Source organism: Salvelinus alpinus, chromosome 30 (assembly GCF_045679555.1).
Source record: "Salvelinus alpinus chromosome 30, SLU_Salpinus.1, whole genome shotgun sequence".
Taxonomy (NCBI): domain Eukaryota; kingdom Metazoa; phylum Chordata; class Actinopteri; order Salmoniformes; family Salmonidae; genus Salvelinus; species Salvelinus alpinus.
In genome coordinates, this window is record NC_092115.1 from 33269459 (window position 1) to 33290385 (window position 20927).

Consider the following 20927-nt stretch of genomic DNA (forward strand, 5'->3'; position numbering starts at 1 on the left):
CTGACATGTATAAGGTTGAGTTGTCAGCGTACATAGACACACAGGCTTTATTCAAGGTCAGGGGAAGGTCATTATAAAAACTGAAAACAATAATGGCCCAAGCTGGCTGCCCTGCAGTACACCACACTCAAAATAATTTGCATTAGAGAGGTTTCCATGAAAGAAAACCCATTGTGTTCTATTAGATAGGTAACCCTCAATCCATGATAAGGCAGAGGATGTAAATCTATAACACCTATGCACTGAAATCTAACAAAAAAGCTGCACTGAAATCTAACACGATTATTTATATATTTTTGCTAAGCACCGGTAACAGGCTGATTGGTCGGCTGTTTGAACCATTAAAGGGTGCTATTCTTGGGCAACGGTATGACCTTTGCCTCCCTCCAGGCCTGAAGGCACACAGCGTCTTCTAGGCTTAAATTGAAGATGTGGCAAACAGGAGTCGCAATGTATTCCGCTACCAAGCAATTTACCATCCACGTTGTTGGTACAAGGTGGATTGTCCTTATTTAAAGATAGAAAAAAAAATCCCCGCTTCCACACCAACTTTGCGGAACTCAAAGCTACAGTGCTTATCTTTCATTATTTGGTCCGTTATGCATGAATATGAAGGCTCAACTTTTGTTGTTTGCTAATCTTGTCAACAAAAAAAGTATTAATGTAGTTGGCAATTTAGAAGGGTTTTGTTACGAACAAGCCATATTTTTTTGGCCTAGAATTTCATTTAAAGTACTTCAGAGCTTTTTACTATCATTCTTTATATAATTTATCTTTATTCCATGGTATAGTTTCTTCTTATTTTTGTTAAGTTTAGTGACGTGATTTCTCAGTTTACTGTATGTTTGCCAATCTGCTGTGTTGTCAGACTTATTTGCTCTTCCCTTTGCCTCATCCCTCTCAGCCATACAGTTTTTCAATTCATCATCTATCCATGGGGATTTTTCAGCTATAGCAGTCAGTTTCTTGATTTATTGTCATGTGTTCTTTCTACAGACTCTCACACCACCCCACAACACACCACCCCACTGCAGAATGAGTGTTTTACAGACAGACCAGTAGATGGCTCTTTCTCTTCCCTTGGAGTGAATTCTAACTAAGGATACCTAACGTCTCATAGGCCTATACCATTGTTCTGGCTGAAATATATTTGAATGAGAAATAGATTACGTTTTTCAACTGTTTGAGAAATAATTTGATTGAAGCATCCTTTCTCATGTAATGTACTACTCCAGTTGTTGTAGCCTATACAGTATGTGAAGCCAATGTGGGTTTTTTATTTTTTATTTTATTTTACTTTTATTTAATCTTTATTTAGCCAATGTGGGTTGGGAGTATCCAATGATATGTTTTTGATTTATTGTAATGGAATATCTCTCTGTAAAGCTGGTTAGTGTGTTTTGCTACATCATATCTATAAATATTTTAAGAGCAGCCATGTTGCATTTCGGGAAGGTTATTTTTCAACTTAATTTGCTGAAGAGTGTTCTGTATGTTTAAAAAAAATACTTTAACACTGCTCACATAATTTCCTTAGAGAATCATGATTAGTTTTGTCCTTTCAGGGATAAGCATTAGAGGAAAGGGCCCTCCTCAGAGAATAGTCTGAACTCAATATATGAAAGCAGAAATTGTCTAAATGTCACATTTGGTTGTATGTTATATAGGTCAAAATAGTGTTGATTGTTTGGTATGGCTGACAAGATTTCCCTTATGGTATTGTGTCAAATTAAAGGATGAAAAATGTTGAAGAAACACAAAGATGATAACAACATTGTTTTTTAGGTCAACTATAAGAGAGGAGACACCAGAACAACTGACTGCCGAGTGCATAATGTGTGTGTGTGGCCTAGTGCGGAGGTGGTGCAAGGGAATATAGAAATATAGTATCCTACATAAAATGTATTAGAGTCCTTTTCCCCCCCTTATCATCCCAATGATTTGGTTGCGTAACTGTCAGGTAGGCTAGGTTATAAAAATTATGAGCACGTTGCTTTATTTTTCCCCCACATAAGCATCCAATCAAAGTACATCCTCCCCCATCTCAAGTAGACTACAATTACGTGATGGGTGACGTTACAAAATGCGGAGGAGGGAGCTGGGCAGGGACCACTTGGACCAAAGAGGACTCGACGTGATTTAATTTCAACGCAGAAACAACGGATTCAGTAGGCAGTGGACCCGGGCGTCTTGCCGAAGCCAAGCCCATTGTCTGCTTTTGACAGAGCAGCCAAGGAAAACCGTTCGATTAAATCACTAAAAGGGAGCGGATAGCCACGAAAAGGAGTATCTAGTAGTGGGTAGGCATTGCGGTTTGTGATTTACAGAAAAGGGCAGGACACGGCCAAAGCGCTTAGTACATAGCTTATAACGGAAAATGAACCACATCAAGTTTTAATAATATGAGTAAGAACCGCGTTGTGTTGCAATTGGCGACCAATTGATGCGTCTGTGCCGTCGTTTTCAGACCACTAGTTCCCGCGGACTCATTTTGATCACATCATTTTGAAATTGTTACATCGGGTCTATTCATTTATTTTCCTATTGTAAAGAGTTACTTGTTCAAACCAAGATGAATTTCCAATCCGGGTCGGTGTCCGGTATCTCGCAGCAGTCCCAACCGGCCATGTCCACCCCAGGCACGGCCCCAGCGCCCGTTCCGGTACCAGTACCCCAGTCCATCCCGTCCCAGTTCGGATCAGGATCATCCGGAGGCTCAGGGCAGGGTCAGTTCGGTTCGGGAACAGTATCGGGCCAGGCTTCCCAGGCCGGCCAACAAGGCAACCAGCAGTTTGTTTTGTCCAACTCGGCAGCCATCCGGGCTGAGATCCATCGGTTCGAATCGGTCCACCCGAACATTTACTCAATCTACGACCTGATCGAACGCATTGATGACCTAGCCCTCCAGAACCAGATCCGAGAACATGTGATCTCTATTGAAGGTGAGCAGCAGGGAAAGCATATATTGTGGTTCACAGCAATTGTCACAAGTACTCGCAGTCACCCCTAGTATTGTCGGTCATCTCCATGATGGGCAATAGCAACATTGTCGCCATGGAGGTAGCCTACAACTCTTTGTTTGGTGACAACAGTCTCACGTTCTGATATAGGCAGATACATGATTATATCTGGATTTGATATGCCTGATTTCTCTCTTGTCATTAGTGGTGAATATAAAAATGTTGCTCCTGAACCAGAACAGTGTTGAACCACCATTTCATTTGCATTGATTTTTTATTGCTTCTCAGCACAACACAGAATATGCCTTAGTTGTGACATATAGTAGGCCTACACAGACATAGATGTCAGAATGGACACAATTCCAAGTCACCAAACAACACTTACAGAATGAGAATAACAACAAAAACATATATGCATGGATACTTGCTGTACATTGCAATCTGAGTTCAATAGCCTACAGATTTGCGTAATGACGCCTCACTGCCAGCAACACACACTAATTCTCTCAAATACAGGGCAGTATCCTGTATAACAGTAAGGGCACCTATTTCTTAGCATGCCACTCAAACCATTATACTCCACATCACCTGTGATATAGGGGTTTTGATTCTGTCCAACACTATAAACTGTGCTGAGACTTGTAGGGATTATGACAACCCATTTACACAAAGATCTAATGCACGTTTCCACCACCACTCTATCCATTTTCTAAATGTTTGAATTAGTCTCAATTGGCTTAAATCTTTATTTGGATTTAGAAACTAATTTGCACGCTCATGTTTAAGGATTTAAGATAAAGAGCTGGTCTTAGTGGCGGCAAAGGCTTATGCTAACAACAAGTGTTAACCAACGAATTTTGTTTCTTGCATAGGAGACTGAAAACGTAGCCACAGAGTTCAAATCAGAGGGACTGGTTGTGTGTGTGTTTGTGTGTGGTAATAGTACCTGTAACATGAATCATTATGCAATGAAAGGACCTACATAGGTCAAGGGTCAAAGTCATTGTAAAAAATAAGAGGAACTGTGAACAAACATATGATTCGGACCAGGCCCAAATCCCTGACACTCTGAGGATGAACAGGCGGCATTATAGAGGCCGGCATGCGGGATACCTGATGAGACTACAGTATCAGGCAAAAGTTTGGACACACCTACTCATTCCAGGGTTTGTTTTTCTTTATTTTTTACTATTTTCTACATTGTATAATAGGAGGGAAGACATGAAATAAAAAAAACTATGAAATAACACTTATGGAATCATGTAGTATCCATTTTTTTTTAAACAAATCCAAATATATTATATATTTTAAATTCTTCAAAGTAGCCAACCTTTGCCTTGATGACAGCTTTGCACACTCTTGGCATTCTCTCAACCAGCTTCACCTGGAATGCTTTTCCAACAGCCTTGAAGGAGTTCCCACATATGCTGAGCACTTGTTGGCTGCTTTTCCTTCACTCTGCGGTCCAACTCATCCCAACCATCTCAATTGGGTTGAGGTCGGGTGATTGTGGAGGCCAGGTCATCTGATGCAGCACTCCATCACTCTCCTTCTTGGTGAAATAGCCCTAACACAGCCTGGAGGTGTGTTGGGTCATTGTCCTGTTGAAAAACAAATGATAGTCCCACTAAGCGCAAACAAGATGGGATGGCATATTGCTGCAGAATGCTGTGGTAGACATGCTGGTTAAGTGTGCCTTGAATTCTAAATAAATCACTGACAGTGTCACCAGCAAAGCACACCCACACCATCACACCTCCTCCATTCTTCACGATGGGAACCACACATGCGGCGATCATCCGTTCACCTACTCTGTGTCTCACAAAGACACGGCGGTTGGAACCAAAAATCTCACATTTGGACACATCAGACCAAATTCAAATTTCCACCAGTCTAATGTCCATTGCTCATGTTTCTTGGCCCAAGCAAGTCTCTTCTTCTTATTGGTGTCCTTTAGTAGTGATTTCTTTTCAGCAATTCGACCATGAATGCCTGATTCACGCAGTCTCCTTTGAACAGTTGATATGTCTGTTTAATTGAATTTTGTGAAGCATTTTTTGGGGCTGCAATTTCTGAGTCTGGTAACTCTAATGAACTTATTCTCTGCAGCAGAGATAACTCTGTGTCTTCCTTTCCTGTGGCGGTCCTCATGAGAGCCAGTTTCATCATATTTCTGGTTTTTATTGATGGTTTATGCGACTGCTCTTGAAGAAACTTTGACTGACCTTCATGTCTTAAAGTAATGATGTACTGTCGTTTCTCTTTGCTTATTTGAGCTGTTCTTTCCATAATATGGCACTTGGTATTTTATCAAATAGGGCTAACTTCTGTATAACACCCCTACCATGTCACAGCAGAACTGATTGGCTCAAACGCATTAAGAAGGAAAGAAATTCCACACATTAACTTTTAACAAGGCACACCTGTTAATTGAAATGCATCCCAGGTGACTACCTCATGAAGCTGGCTGAGAGAATGTCAAGAGTGTGCAAAGCTGTCATCAAGGCAAAGGGTGGCTACTTTGATGAATCTCAAATATAAAATATATTTTTATTTGTTTAACACCTTTTTGGTTACTACATGATTCCATATGTGTTATTTCATAGTTTTGATGTCTTCACTATTATTCTACAATGTATAAAATGAAGAAAAACCCTTGAATGAGTAGGTGTGTCAACATTTTACTGGTACTGTACATATCCCAACTAGAAGCCATGGATTACAGTCAACATGCTCACTGAGCTAAAGGCTCGAGCTGCCGCTTTCAAGGAATGGGACACTAATATGGGCGCTTATAAGAAATCCCGCTAAGCTCTCTGATGAACCATCAAACAGGCAAAGCGTCTATTCAGGACCAAGATGAAATCCTACTGCACTGTTGCTGACGCTCGTCGGATGTGGCAGGGATTGCAAACTATCACAGATTACAAAGGGAAACCCAGCCGCGAGCCTATCAGATGAGTTAAATTACTTCTATGCTAAATTCAAGGCAAGCAACACTGAACCATGTATGAGAGCACCAGCTGTTCCGGATGACCGTGTCATCACACTTTCTATGTAAGTAAGACCTTTAAACAGGTTGACATTCACAAGGCCGCAGGGCCAGATGGATTACCATGACATGTACTCGGAGCATTTGCTGGCAAGTGTCTTCACTGACATTTTCGACCTCTCCCAGACCGCCTAAAATACCTACATGTTTCAAGCAGACGACCATAGTCCCTGTGCCCAAGAATGCCAAGGTAACCTGTTAAATGACTATTGCCCTGTAGCACTCACATTTGTAGCCATGAAATGTTTTGAAAGACTGGTCATTGCTCACCTCAACACAGTCATCCCAGACATCCTGGACCCACTCCAATTCACATACCGCACCAACAGATCCACAGATGACGCAATCTCTATTGCACTCCACATTGCCCTTTACCACCTGGATGAAATTAACACCTACGTGAGAATGCTGTTCATTGACTACAGCTCAGAGTTCAACACCACAGTGCCCTCCAGTATCATCACTAAATTAAGGACCCTGATATTAAACACCCACCTCTGTAACTGGATTCTGGACTTCCTGACAGGCCGCCCCCAGGTGGTGAGGGTAGGCAACAACACATTCGCCGTGCTGACCTTCAACACGAGGGCCTCTCAGGGGTGTGTGCTTAGTCCCTTCCTGTACTCTCTGTTCACCACGACTGCGTGACTGCAGACGACTCCAACACCATCATTTAAGTTTGCTGACGACACAATGTTGGTAGGCCTGATCTCCGATGACGATGAGACGCCCTACAGGGAGGAGGTCAGAGACCTGGCAGTGTGGTGCCAGTACAACAACCTCTGCCTCAACGTCAGCAAGACAAAGGAGCTAATCGTGGACTACAGGAAACTGACTGCCGAGCACGCCCCGATTCACGTCGACGGGGCTGTAGTGGAGTGGGCCGAGAGCTTCAAGTTCCTCTGTGTCCACATCGCTAAGGACCTCTCATGGTCCAAATACACCAACATAGTCGTGAAGAGGGCACGACAACCCCTCTGCCCCCTCAGGAGGCTGAAAAGATTTGGCATGGGCCCTCAGATCCTCAAGTTCTACAGCTGCACCATTGAGAGCATCTTGACTGGCTTCATCAACCCTTGGTATGGCAACAGCTTGGCATCCGACCGCAATACGCTATAGAGAGTAGTGTGTACAGCCCAGTACATCACTGGGGCAAAGCTCCCTGCCATCCAGGAGCTCTATACCAGGCAGTGTCAGAAGGCCCTAAAAATGGTCAGACTCCACACGCCCAAGTCATAGACTGTTCTATCGTACGGCAAGCGCTAAGGCTGCTGAAAAGCTTCTACCATCAAGCCATAAGACTGCTGAACAGTAAATCAAATGGGTATCCAAACTATTTGCATTAACTCCCTTTTTTTGCACTGACTCTCTTGCACTGGCTCTATGCACACTCAGTAGTCTCTACTGACACATACTACACTGACACTTCAACATGCACGCGCACACACACACATACACACACTACAAACGCTCACACATGCATATTGACACCACAGACACTCTTTCACACACGCTGCTGCTACTATTGTTATCTATCCTGATTGGCTAGTCACTTTTACTCCTAACTACATCAAATCAAATCCAATTTTATTTGTCACGTGTGCCGAATACAACAGGTGTAGGTAGACCTTACAGTGAAATGCTTACTTACAGGCTCTAACCAATAGTGCAAAAAAGGTATTAGGTGAACAATAGGTAAGTAAAGAAATAAAACAACAGTAAAAAGACATGCTATATACAGTAGCGAGGCTATAAAAGTAGCGAGGCTACATACAGACACCGGTTAGTCAGGCTGATGGAGGTAGTATGTACATGTAGATATGGTTAAAGTGACTATGCATATATGATGAACAGAGAGTAGCAGCAGCATAAAAAGAGGGGTTGGGGGGGGGGGGGGCACACAATGCAAGTAGTCCGGGTAGCCATTTGATTACCTGTTCAGGAGTCTTATGGCTTGGGGATAAAAACTGTTGAGAAGCCTTTTTGTTCTAGACCTGGCACTCTGGTACCGCTTGACATGCGGTAATAGAGAGAACAGTCTATGACTGGGGTGGCTGGGGTCTTTGACCATTTTTAGGGCCTTCCTCTGTCACCGCCTGGTGTAGAGGTCCTGGATGGCAGGCAGCTTAGCCCCAGTGATGTACTGGGTCGTACGCACTACCCTCTGTAGAGCCTTGCAGTCAGAGGCCGAGCAATTGCCGTACCAGGCAGTGATGCAACCAGTCAGGATGCTCTCGATGTTGCAGCTGTAGAACCTTTTGAGGATCTCAGGACCCATGCCAAACCTTTTTTAGTTTCCTGAGGGGGAATAGGCTTTGTCGTGCCCTCTTCACGACTGTCTTGGTGTGTTTGGACCATTCTAGTTTGTTGTTGATGTGGACACCAAGGAACTTGAAGCTCTCAACCTGCTCCACTACAGCCCTGTCGATGAGAATGGGGGCATGCTCGGTCCTCCTTTTCCTGTAGTCCACAATCATCTCCATGGTCTTGGTTACGTTGAGGGATAGGTTGTTATTCTGGCACCACCCGGTCAGGTCTCTGACCTCCCTATAGGCTGTCTCGTCGTTGTCGGTGATCAGGCCTACCACTGTTGTGTCGTCCGAACATTTCATGATGGTGTTGGAGTCGTGCCTGGCCATGCAGTCGTGGGTGAACAGGGAGTACAGGAGGGGACTGAGCACGCACCCATGTGGAGCTCCAGTGTTGAGGATCAGCGTGGCAGATGTGTTGCTACCTACCCTCACCACCTGGGGGCGGCCCGTCAGGAAGTCCAGGGTCCAGTTGCAGAGGGAGGTGTTTAGTCCCAGGATCCTTAGCTTAGTGATGAGCTTTGAGGGTACTATGGTGTTGAAAGGTGTCGACCTTACAGTGAAATGCTTACTTACAAGCCCTTAACCAACATTGCAGTTTTAAGAAAATACCCTCAAAAAAGTAAGAGGTGTACATACATGTACATATTACCTCAGCTACTTCGTAACCCCAGCACATTGACTCGGTACCAGTACTTTTTGTATACAGTCTCATTTGTTATTTTGTGTTACTATTTTATTTTTTTTATGTGTGGAAATGTTTTTACTTTTTAACTCTGCATTGTTGGGAAAGGACTCTTAAGTAAACATTTCAGGGTAAAGTCTACACCTGTTGTATTTGGCACATGTGACATACAATTTGATTTGATGTGGAACTCTTGTGTTGTGTGACCATGAGAAAGCCACAGGTTCACTTTCACCGAGAAAGAATTTCCCCATGACTCAGACAGTGCAGCATATCAATACATTGGAGCAACGCTATTATTCACAGGTATAAACTTATCAACAAAGCAGTAAGAGAACAGGTAGAATCAATTGGGTTGTTTGACAGAAATCAATATCTGTACCATTATGCTAGACTTGCTAGAGTGACACTTACTGTTGTATGGTTTTGATTACTATTGAGTAGAGCTGCAGTTATATTAGATTTGAACTTTGGATTGGACTGGGTACGCTGTGTATTGTCACTAACCATAACCTTGTTTCAATCGGATTCAACCTCCAAGTTACATGGACAAACACTTCTTTATTCCCTCTTTAAATGTCAATTACCTAATTTTTCTTGAGAAACTGATAAACTTCTTCACAGTGGCGGTTCAGTAGCAACTGTACTCAGTCGTGAGCCACTAGTGTATGAGACGTGTTCCCTTGGCGTGGGTGTAACCGGTGTGAAATGGCAAGCTAGTTAGCAGTGCGGGCTAGTAGCATTTCAATCGGTGACGTCACTCGCTCAGACCTGGAAGTAGTTGTTTCCCTTGCTCTGCAAGGGCCGCGGCTTGTGTGGAGCGATGGGTAACGATGCTTCATGACTGACTGACTTGTCGACGTGTTCAGAGGGCCCCTAGTTCGAGGGGCAAGGAGAGGGATGTAAATAACACTGTTACATTGATGCCGTTGACCCAGATTGCTGAAGTTTTGCCTGCCCAGCTGCTGGGGTTGCTGTGGAGAAGGTCAAAGGGGGGTGAATGTAACCAATGTGAAATGGCTAGCTAGTTAGCGGTGCGCTCTAGTAGCGTTTCAATCGGTATGTCACTCGCGCTTAGACCTTGAAGTAGTTGTTTCCCTTACTTTTGTGGCACGATAGGTAATTATGCTTTGTGGGAGGCAGTTGTTGATGTTTTTAGAGGGTCCCTGGTTCGAGCCCAGGATGGGGCAAGGAGAGGGACCGAAGCAACACTGTTACATTGGTATATGATGAGATATAACGACCGGTGCCACGTACCATCATAACATTCACCTTGGTTGACACAGCAGTGTTGTTTCAGTGAATGGGGTTGGTCCTCTACTACTTGTCATGGATGTGTCAAGATAAAACCTGTGACTTGTGAAGTCACAACTTGGGTAGTGCCTCCTTTTAGGCTTTGAGGAATAGCACCGACTTGGTTTGATGCAAATGGTTACATAATTTTGTCAATGAAAGCAAGGCTTTATGCAATGGCTTGATAGGGTAACACTAGATCCTTTTATGTCGCCCTCTTAAAAAATGCAGCATATTTGTTTTAATGAGATTGAACAGTTTTCTGGTTCACTGCCTAATCGTAGTGTGTGACACAAATTAGTATCTATTATTTTCCTTCTAAAACCTGATAGTTTTTAGCATCTTCAATTATACAAAAAAGTTATTTGTTTTGAGCTGAAAGCCAGTTAATAGTGTGTTTGTGTACCTTTATGACAACGTCGAATGCCCCAAGAACAATGCACGTCTATGATTACTTTTGTCAGCAAGCTCCCCATTTTAAGATGCATTCATCTTTGACATAACATGTGTTTTAGCATTCTAATGTACCCTGCAGTGCTGTACTGTCCCCATTGCAGAAATCTTTAACAGGAGACATTAGTGTAGTTGACAGAATTCACCTGTACTGTAGAACTACACATTCCCCTTCAATCTTGCATCATTACTGAGTCTCTGTTGCTTAGAAACCGCTGGCTCTCATGCCTTCATTTGAAAGTACAAGAAAGAATAAAAATTCTACCACCCTCAGAAAAATGCAGCCTCCTTTTTAACATATCTTCTTTGTGAATTGAGGTTTTCACCTAGTGGAAAACACCTTTAAATAATTCTTGGAGACCGATGGTACAGAGTAGTAATAGCACTAGGTGATGTTGTCACCACTCCCTTTGCAGTAGTGGTTGATATTCCATGCACTAGTTGGTCTCAGTGAGCAAATTTACTGCAATTCCAAGAACCGAGACAAAGGTGCAGCAGGAGATCGCGTTGACTTTTTTTGCGATCAAAGTTTTTTATTGGTTTAGCAAATACAGGATAACCAAGGCTTTTCACCATCATACAAACAATGTAGTGCACAAAACATGGTTTAAAATGACCCTTAGCTAATATGAATGTTTAATCTTGTTTGTTTGCAGATCAGTTTGATATAACAGACAAACCATTATTGCAACATTTTCTGGTACTGAGGAAGATGATAAGCTATGAATGTGTGTTTTTGAGAAGTGTGTAATACATGTATAAAAGCGTGTTAAGGGGAAGAACACAATGTGGGTTCTACTAGAAGCCTCTGTCAAAGATTCCATAGATTTAGGTGGAACACTTAACATTACCCTCTCCAACCTGCTCCAACCTCCAACCTGTGTATGTTTGTGTGTCTTTCAGAGGGGTTAGGATCAAAGCAGAAGATGAATTTGGGTCAGTTTGTTTGTCATGTATAATAACCAATATGACCAATGGCTCATTGTCCCTGGCAGTAATACAGAAGGGCCAGAGAGATAGTCATGTGCGGTAGACTGTTACCTAAATCTAAAAAGAGGCTGAATCTGATCAGTCGGTCATTAAAATATCCTCTGTTTGTCTTCTGGGCTTTGTTTCTTATCCAATTAGAAGAAGAGATGACTTATTCATTGTTTAATGTATCTTTAATGAACTGATTGTTATGCGTACTATGCTAATATACAGCTGATAATCATCAGGCAAGATATGATATTACATCCCCTCTGTATAATTGATTCGTTTAAAAGAGAGGGGACACCGACCAGAGTTAAGACTTCATCTCAGGTGTGAATGAGGTTTTTCTAGGTCAAAGGCTGGGAAGAGAGGCTTGTTATTTTTGAAACTGTAGTATCATTCACACCTCGTAACCTCAATGGAATTACCGGTAGGCAGGATTTTAATCAGGGTATGCTTGCTTTAGAAAGGAAAAAGCACTTTTGTGTTAGCTGTGAAAAGTGTGAAAGTAACATCCAGATCGTTGAGATACAGAAGCAGCTCCTCACAGATTGTTATCTCTAATGTGATTTCAGTGTTATTTTTAGACAGTCATTCCAACGAGGGCCGGGGTAGTGTTCCATTAATAAGACTGCTTGCCTTGGGAATATTGCTAGTTTCTTTTGTTTCCCTGGTTTCATTTGGCGACGGCTGTTCTAATTGCTACCCTCATTTGTGTTTCAACCTACCTTCTACATTCATACTAAACTGGAAAGTTCTCTTGAGGTTGCCCTGCTTTCTTATAGTAAAGAATCTCAGGTTTTCAATTGTCTTGTATTTGAGGAATGTCCAACGATGTTGTTGTAGTCGACGGTTGTAGAGTAAAAACCAAACAACCATGAAACAGCAGTTTTTTACAATAGCATACAGTGCATTCGGAAAGTATTCAGACCTCTTGACTTTTTCCTCATTTTGTTAGGTTACAGCCTTATTCTAAAATATTCTACATACAATACCCCATAATGACAAAGCGAAAACAAGTTTAGACATTTGTATAATGTATAATTGAATGTATAATAAAAAAAAAACAGAAATACCTTATTTACACAGGTATTCAGACCCTTCGATATGAGACTCGAAATTGAGCTCAGGTGCATCTTGTTTCCATTGATCATCCTTGATGTTTCTAAAACTTAATTGGAGTCCACCTGTGGTAAATTCAATTGATTGGACATGATTTGGAAAGCCACACACCGGTCTATATAAGGTCCCACAGTTGACAGTTCATGTCAGAGAAAAAATCAAGCCATGAGGTCAAAGGAAATGTCCATAGAGCTTTGAGACAGGATTGTGTTGAGGCACAGATCTGGAGAAGGGCACCAAAAAAGTTCTGCAGCATTGAAGGTCCCCAAGAACACAGTGGCCTCCATCATTCTTAAATGGAAGAAGTTTGGAACCACCAAGACTCCTCCTAGAGCTGGCCGTCTGGCCAAACTGAGCAATCGGGGGAGAAGAGCCTTGGTCAGGGAGGTGACCAAGAACCTGATGGTCACTCTGACAGAGCTCCAGAGTTAATCTGTGGAGATGGGAGAAACTTCCAGAAGAACAATTATCTCTGCAGCACTTCACCAATCAGGACTTTATGGTAGAGTGGAAGTCCTCAGTAAAAGACACATGACAGCCCAATTGGAGTTTGCCAAAAGGCACCTAAAGACTCTCAGACCATGAGAAACAAGATTTCTGATGAAACCAAGATTGAACTCTTTGGCCTGAGTGCCAAGCGTCACGTCTGGGGGAAACCTGGCACCATCCCTACGGTGAAGCATGGTGTTGGGAACATCATGCTGTGGGGATGTTTCTCAGGTGCAGGGATTGGGGGACTAGTCAGGATCGAGGGAAAGAAGAACGGAACAAAGTAGAGAGAACCTTGATGAAAACCTGCTCCAGAAAGCTCAGGACCTCCGACTGGGGCGAATGTTCACCTTCCAACAGGACAACTACCCTAAGCACACAGCCAAGACAATGCAGGAGTGGCTTCGGGACTAGTCTCTGAATGTCCTTGAGTTGCCCAGTCAGAGCCCAGACACAAACCCGATCGAACATCTCTGGAGAGACCTGAACATAGCTGCGCAGCGACGCTCCCCATCCAACCTGACAGAGTTTGAGAGGATCTGCAGAATGGGAGAAACTCCCCAAATACAAGTCATTATGTATTGTGTAGATTGATGGATTCTCAATCTACGCAATCCATTTTAGAATAAGGTTGTAATGTAAATAAAATGTGGGAAAAGTGAAGGGGTCTGAATACTTTCCGAATGCACTGTATGTTCATTGTTTTATTACTATTCATTCACCTTAATTTGTGTTTGTAACTGGCATTGGCTCTAAGAGAATCATCCACACACTAACCCTGGCATCCAATGTTAAAGAAAGGGCAGTGGCCTTACCTCCTGAACCCACAACGGCGCAAGTAGGGATGCAGAATGGGGATCTCAAGCATGGGCTAACAAGCCTGCACTCACTTCAATATTGAGTCGAGCACAATGGTACATTGTGTACAGAAATGCCAGTAGAGAGGACATAGAGAGATACAGAGGAGACACGCATAGAGAGGGAGAGGGAGCGATAGGGAGAAGACACAGGGGAGCCCAGCCTGCTGCCAGAGTGTGGCACATGACATAAGTTGTCCTCTGGCACAAGCAGCCTGCCCATACACTATGCATCTCTCCAAGTCAATTACCAGACTGAACGTAGCGCCTCTACAGGCCCGTAAGAACCTAGTGACAACATTGCGTCTCTCCCTCTTTTTGCAATGGAAAAAGATATTGATTTCTCCTCATAACCATTATGTTGAAATGAGACTGAAATGACTGTAATTGCAGTCCTATTCAGTGATGTCGATCATTTATGTGGCGTTATGGCAATTACTGTTTGCATTGTCAATGCTCTCAGGGTGATGCTGACACCGCCTATCAGGCTGATAATTAAACGAACATTAAAGGCAGTAAGGCCTACTCCTCCAGATTTTATTTCTCCTGGGGTAGTATGGACAAAGTGGTTTGTGTGCCAATCAAGGCACCTGTTTCTCTTCTTAACTTATTTTGTACATGCAATTAACCTTCAGTCACCCCCCCCCCCCCTCCCCCCACCACAGGTATTGATCACTATAGAACATCCTTGTCGAAGACAAGGCACTGCTGCTACTATAGTGCATAAAGCCCAATATATTTAAGTTTTTCATCACAGAACCAGTCATTTACTAGAGAGCAGAGTGAAAGTCAGTCAACCCCACCACCTGCATCTCTTATGAAGTGTTTTAATGTGGAATGTTGTGTTTATGGGGAAGCTGGGAGACTGTTTACTGGCTGTAGATCTGTACCTAAGTAAAGCCGGGTGTATAAACACATGTGCCTGAGACGCTAGTACGCCCTGGAATGAACCCGCAGGTTGTTGGATTTCTCATGTATTCAACCACTGAGAGAAGCATAAACTGTAACAAATTTACAACGGTCACTTTTAGATTGCTTGAAGTACAATGTGTCTGACTGACAATCTTCACTTTTGTTTCTCTGACAGTTTCAACGATTTATCTTGACACCTACGGTTTTGAATTTCAAATGTTGTTTTGTCATTGGGCAAATTGTGTCTCATTTAAGGAAGAAATGAATAAAATGCACAATGCACCTGGGTTATTACTATAGCAGGGTTTCCCAAACTCCTTGGACACCCAGGGTTGCAGGTTTAGGTTTTTGCCCTAGCACTACACAGCTGATTCAAATAATCAACTCATCATCAAGCTTTCATAGTCTGAATCAGCTGTGTAGTGCTGGGACTTGGGGTCCTGAGGACTGAGTTTGGGAAACGCTGTACTACATACTGGAAGCTGGTAGGTTTATGCTCTATATCAGGGGTATTCAACTCTTACCTTACGAGGTCTGGAGCCTGCTGGTTTTCTGTTCTACCTGATAATGAATTGCACCCACCTGCTGTCCCAGGTCTAAATCAGTCCCTGGTAATAGTAGTGGAACTGGCTTCGAGGTCCAGAGTTGAGTTTGAGGGCTCTAAAGTCTGGCTGCAAAGCTTCCTTTTTTATCAAAGCGATGTACTGTAGGGCTGCACGATATGCGATTGCAATTTTTCTTCACGAAAATATTGAGATTTGCCTTGCAATATAGAGTCGATTAAAACACTTGGGTGAACTATTGGAATCATTAAAATAGAATGATTTACATGAACCCTTTACACTTGTGGGAGTTGGCCTATATGAATATGGATAAATTGAAATGTTTCTTACAGAAGAAATAGGAAAAGCATGGTGGCAATTGAAAGGAACAGTTTGGAGATTATGGGAAACATTTTTGACCAAAGTTGAGGGCACATCAGTTCACTTGACACAAGACTGAATTCAAACATTACATTGTTGGTGTTATGTGCATTTTTTTTACATTTACTGTACTTTTCGCTGCATATGTTGATCGCAAAATCTGAAAACACTCTTTTATACAGTCAGTAACATGATAAGAATATTCCTGGAAGATATGGGGTAGGTGCAACAAAAGAAAAAATGACACGGGTTGAGAGGAGAGGACTAACCGGTGTCTCCAAGTGGCCACACACCTCCAAAGTGTGCATAGTTCCCAAGTCATTTCAAATCACTTTTATAACTAAAAAGAGTCTTCAAATGTAAGGTGCTCTTTTTGAGCTCTCCTAGATGTGCCATTGAGGAACTAGAGCAAGCACACTTGGTTGTTTGGTTTGGAACACAACCCTGCATCCCCGCCTTCACACAATTACTGTTGTTGTTTACACAATCCAAAAACGGTCCATTATAAATTGCAATCTGGGTCAGGTGGGCATAATTTGAAAGCTTGTTCTACTGCCAACATAGCTAAGTTATAAAATACGATATTACAGTGTTCGGCTTTAACAATGAAATTCAGGGAAACAGATTATACTTTTGGTACGCATAGAAAGGAGTGATGAGTGCATAGAGGTGTGTGTACAGGAGAGAATTTTCTTCACAATAGACAAACAGGCTCATTCTGTTCAGAACAACCAAGGGTACGACGCCATGTCATCTTGTAACTGTACATCAAACATAGTGATTATAAACGTTGACAATGTACATGACATGAGTTTTTGATATGGAAATACCAAGTGCACATTTGGACTCAGTGTTTGGCCTGCTTGTAATGACATCAAAGCAGTATTTACTATAATCCTCAACGTCTCATCTTTAAAAATACATAGTCCTCTTCATTTACAGGATTTCCAAACTCAGACAACAAAAAATGTGATGATGTTGCCCAATTAACGGGAGGGATGGAGGCAACTTCTTGTCTCGCGAGGTGCTCAAGTTCAGAACGGCTGTCAGTCAAAGTCCATACAGCGCTATGAAGTGCAGAACCAGACAAACAGGCTCATTCTATTCAGAACAACCCAGGGTATGACGGCATGTCATCTCGTAACTGTACATCAAACATATTCAGGGTATATCTGATTACAACATATCTGATTACAAAACGTTTTAACTAATCAGTTACGTTACCAGCTAAGATATTGTAATCAGGTTACAGATATATTTTTTAAACTACATCATTACTTCTTGGACTACTTTAAAATACAGAAGTGATGTTTGCAAAAAATATATACATTATGACACCTTTCTGTTTTCTCAATGACATTCAATTCAGCACTGGAAAAAGGCGCAAGTTTTAAGTGTGCTCCACCTGAGCGAGGCTGACCACAAGTAAGATACCGATACCACTATTATGACGCATCAAATGTTTGATGGATCCTTTTTGTCTTCTAATGCCTCTTAAGGTAAAAAATTATCCAAAAGTAATTGAAAGTATTCAGATTATGTTACTGAGTTTGGGTAATCCAGATGTTACTAGTTACCTGTCCAAAATTGTAATCAGTAACTGTAATGGATTACATTTAGAAAGTAACCTACCTAACCCTGAACATAGTGATCATAAATGTTGATACTGTATATGACATGAGTTTTATCATATGGAAATGTGAAGTGCACATTTGGACTTGCTTGTATGACATCAAAGCAGTATTTATTATAATCCTCAACGTCTTATCCTTCAAAACACATCGAGAATTTACAGCATTTCCCTCTCAGACAACCCAAAATGTGAAAAAGTTGACCAATTAGTGGGAGGGATAGGAGCAACTTCAGTTCAGAATGGCTGTCAGTCAAAACCCATACAACGCAGTGAAGTCCATGCATCCTGTTTGCAATAAGGCACTAAAGTAATACTGCAAAAAAGTAGTCAAAACGATTCACTTTTTGTCCTGAATACAAAGTGCTGTTTGGGGCAAATCCAACACATCACATTACTGAGTACCACTCTCCATATTTTCAAGCATAGTGGTGGCTGCATCATGTTATGGGTATGCTTGTAATCGTTAAGGACTGGGGAGTTTTTCTGGATAAAAAAATAAACGGAATTGAGCTAAGCACAGGCAAAATCCTAGAGGAAAACCTGGTTCAGCCTGCTTTCCACCAGACACTGGGAGATGAATTCACCTTTCAGCAGGACAATAACCTAAAACACAAGGCCAAATCTACACTGGAGTTGCTTACCAAGAAGACAGTGAATGTTCCTGAGTGGCCTAGTTACATTTTTGACTTGAATCTGCTTGAAAATCTATGGCAAGACTTGAAAATGGTTGTCTAGCAATGATATCCAACCAATTTGACAGAGTTTGAAGAATTTTGAAAATATGAATGGGCAAACATTGTACAGACCAGGTGTGCAAAGTTCTTAGAGACTTGTGAAGGCTCCGTGCAGGATTTCGCCACAAACTTAACCAGAAAGACATCTGTAATCGCTGCCAAAGGTGACTAACGTATCGACTCAAGGGTGTAAATGAGATATTTCTGTATTTCATTTTCAATAAATGTTCTAAAAACATGTTTTCACTTTGTCATTTGGGGGGTATTGTGTGTAGATGGGTGAGGAAAAAATATACATTTCATCCATTTTGAATTTGGGCTGTAACACAACAAAATGTGGAAAAAGTCAAGGGGTATGATTACTTCCTGAAGGTACTGTAGATCTCTTATGATATAGATATCGCACATGTCAATATTGCAATTTCAATGTGAATTTGATTAATTGTGCAGCCTTAATGTACAGTGTCAAACGTCCCCTTGCTTTCATTGATGTGATGTAAAAAATGTTGGATTGAATGTTAGGGTCAGTCACCCTTGTGGAGATTGCTCATTGTACGGTGTTCTCGACTGTTGCTTTTTACCTTCACTTTAGATAAGAAAGACTGTCAGATCTATACCTTCAACAGAATATCGACCAACCCAGCGACTCGGTGTTGATTTTCTGGAGGGAAAAATACGAAAATTAAGTTTCCTTAATCCATGTTGAATCTTGAAGAGAAGTGTCAAAGATCCTCTTAATGTGTTTTTACAGTTAGCCTCCTGTAACATTTAATGATTTAATCTAGGAGTAGAGAAAGAGACTTTCCCCTAAGCATTGACAGATGCATGGGTGTCAGTTGACATGGCGCTTGCACACGCCTCGCCCTCAGTCTCAAAAGCCCCTTTGTCCCGTTGTTACTCCATACGATTCCACTCATTCACGGCGTCAAAACGCTCATTACATCCATCCTCATTCAGATGAGTTCCAACATCTGACCTCTGACCTCGACACTCATCAGCGACGTGCCCAACGACAGGCCAATCACGGGGTATGAATGCGTCTGAGGTTGTGGTAGGTCTGCCTGTGTGCAGTATGCAGTGTCTCTATGACGCTATGCCTCCTCCGCAGCAGAATGTTCTCCATTGTTCTGTTGAACAAAGGTTCTCTCTCCCATTGATGGACAGTTGATGTTTTTTTCCTCTGGTTTCGACTGTGGAGAGTTGGGGTGGGGGGGCGAGGAGGGTGTTTTTTTTAAAGGGAAATTGTAATATGATCTACTCTGCCTATGCCTAATCTCCAGGAAAACTTGAAAATCCTTTCTGAGTCTGTTTCCATATACTCAATTTCTTTGGGAATGTATGACCACACCAGGAATAGAAGCAGAATGAGTGTGAAGAGGAGCTCAGATGTGGTATTACATTAAAAGCTAGTTTGATATTTACAATTACTGCTTGTTAGGCATTATGATTAGAAATTTATCTCAGAAAATTTTGTAGAAGGCTTGTCCTTTCGGCACTATCTGTATGCACCGCATGAACAAATTAGTGTATCGTCACTTGATACCTGTAATTACCTTGTCGCCAATGCTACCTTTTTTCGAGAGGATGAGGCGGTAGTCAAATGAATTTGTCCTGGTTTCTCAATCTGGCTGTGTTCTATCCATCCAGATCACATCATGGAAGTTCTCTGTCTCTCCTGCCAGAGATCGGGGCTGGACCTGCAAGCAGATGGCCACTGACAGGAAGGGAAGAGAAGGGAAGGGGCTTTGGAAAACATTGACACACACACACACACACACACACACACACACACACACACACACACACACACACACACACACACACACACACACACACACACACACACACACACACACACACACACACACACACACACACACACACAGACAAGGGTCTCTGGAAAAGAAGGGGTTTTGATTTGGAAGGCAGTGACTGAGGGGGGAGGGAGCAACAGATGGAAAGGCGCATATGCCTCCAATTCCCCCAGAGTGCCAGCAGTCCCGTGGTTCACTGTGGGGAGATCCAGGCAGGCTCCAGGCCTGCAGGTTGGGGACGGACGTGTAGCGGAGAGCTGTGATGATAGGCTGAACCACAGGCACAGGGTTTTACTTTATTCAGCCTCTGAAGAGGGAGGACCTTCACACCGTAACATTTTTTTCTCTTTCCCTCAAGGTCCACCATGTTTTCCTCCTTGATTAGAAAATGCTGGATAAGGAAAGCCAAGACGGAAGCAGCATATGCAGGGCCATAATGTAGAGTAGTATCATGACAGCATGGGCTAACCTGGTGCTGGTTATTGAATTGGAGTCAGGAGTCTGTAACTTCCCCTACTTGAAAGCTAATTGGGAATGGGCAGTCTATTTAAGGGTTTCATGCGGTGGAACTTGAAATTAAATCACATTTCTTAAATAGCAATTATAGCACTAGGCCATGTCACAGTTCTTATGCATCAATCACCTCTCAAGGACATTTGTCAATCGTTTTGAGTGTTGCCATGCTACCAAAAGTGCGACGAATAGCTAGCTGGTGGAGT

General features: G+C 42.4%; 1 protein-coding gene across 1 annotated transcript in view; it reads left to right on the forward strand.

Moving 5' to 3' along the window:
• Positions 1-2077: 2077 nt before the first annotated feature.
• The window catches only part of LOC139560229 (arf-GAP with GTPase, ANK repeat and PH domain-containing protein 3-like), a 227662-nt gene continuing 208812 nt past the window's right edge, over positions 2078-20927 (forward strand). The window contains exon 1 of the mRNA XM_071376805.1: positions 2078-2942. Within this exon, the coding sequence (XP_071232906.1) occupies positions 2573-2942 (370 nt within the window). The 5' untranslated portion in view covers positions 2078-2572. The remainder of the gene's footprint in view (positions 2943-20927) is intronic.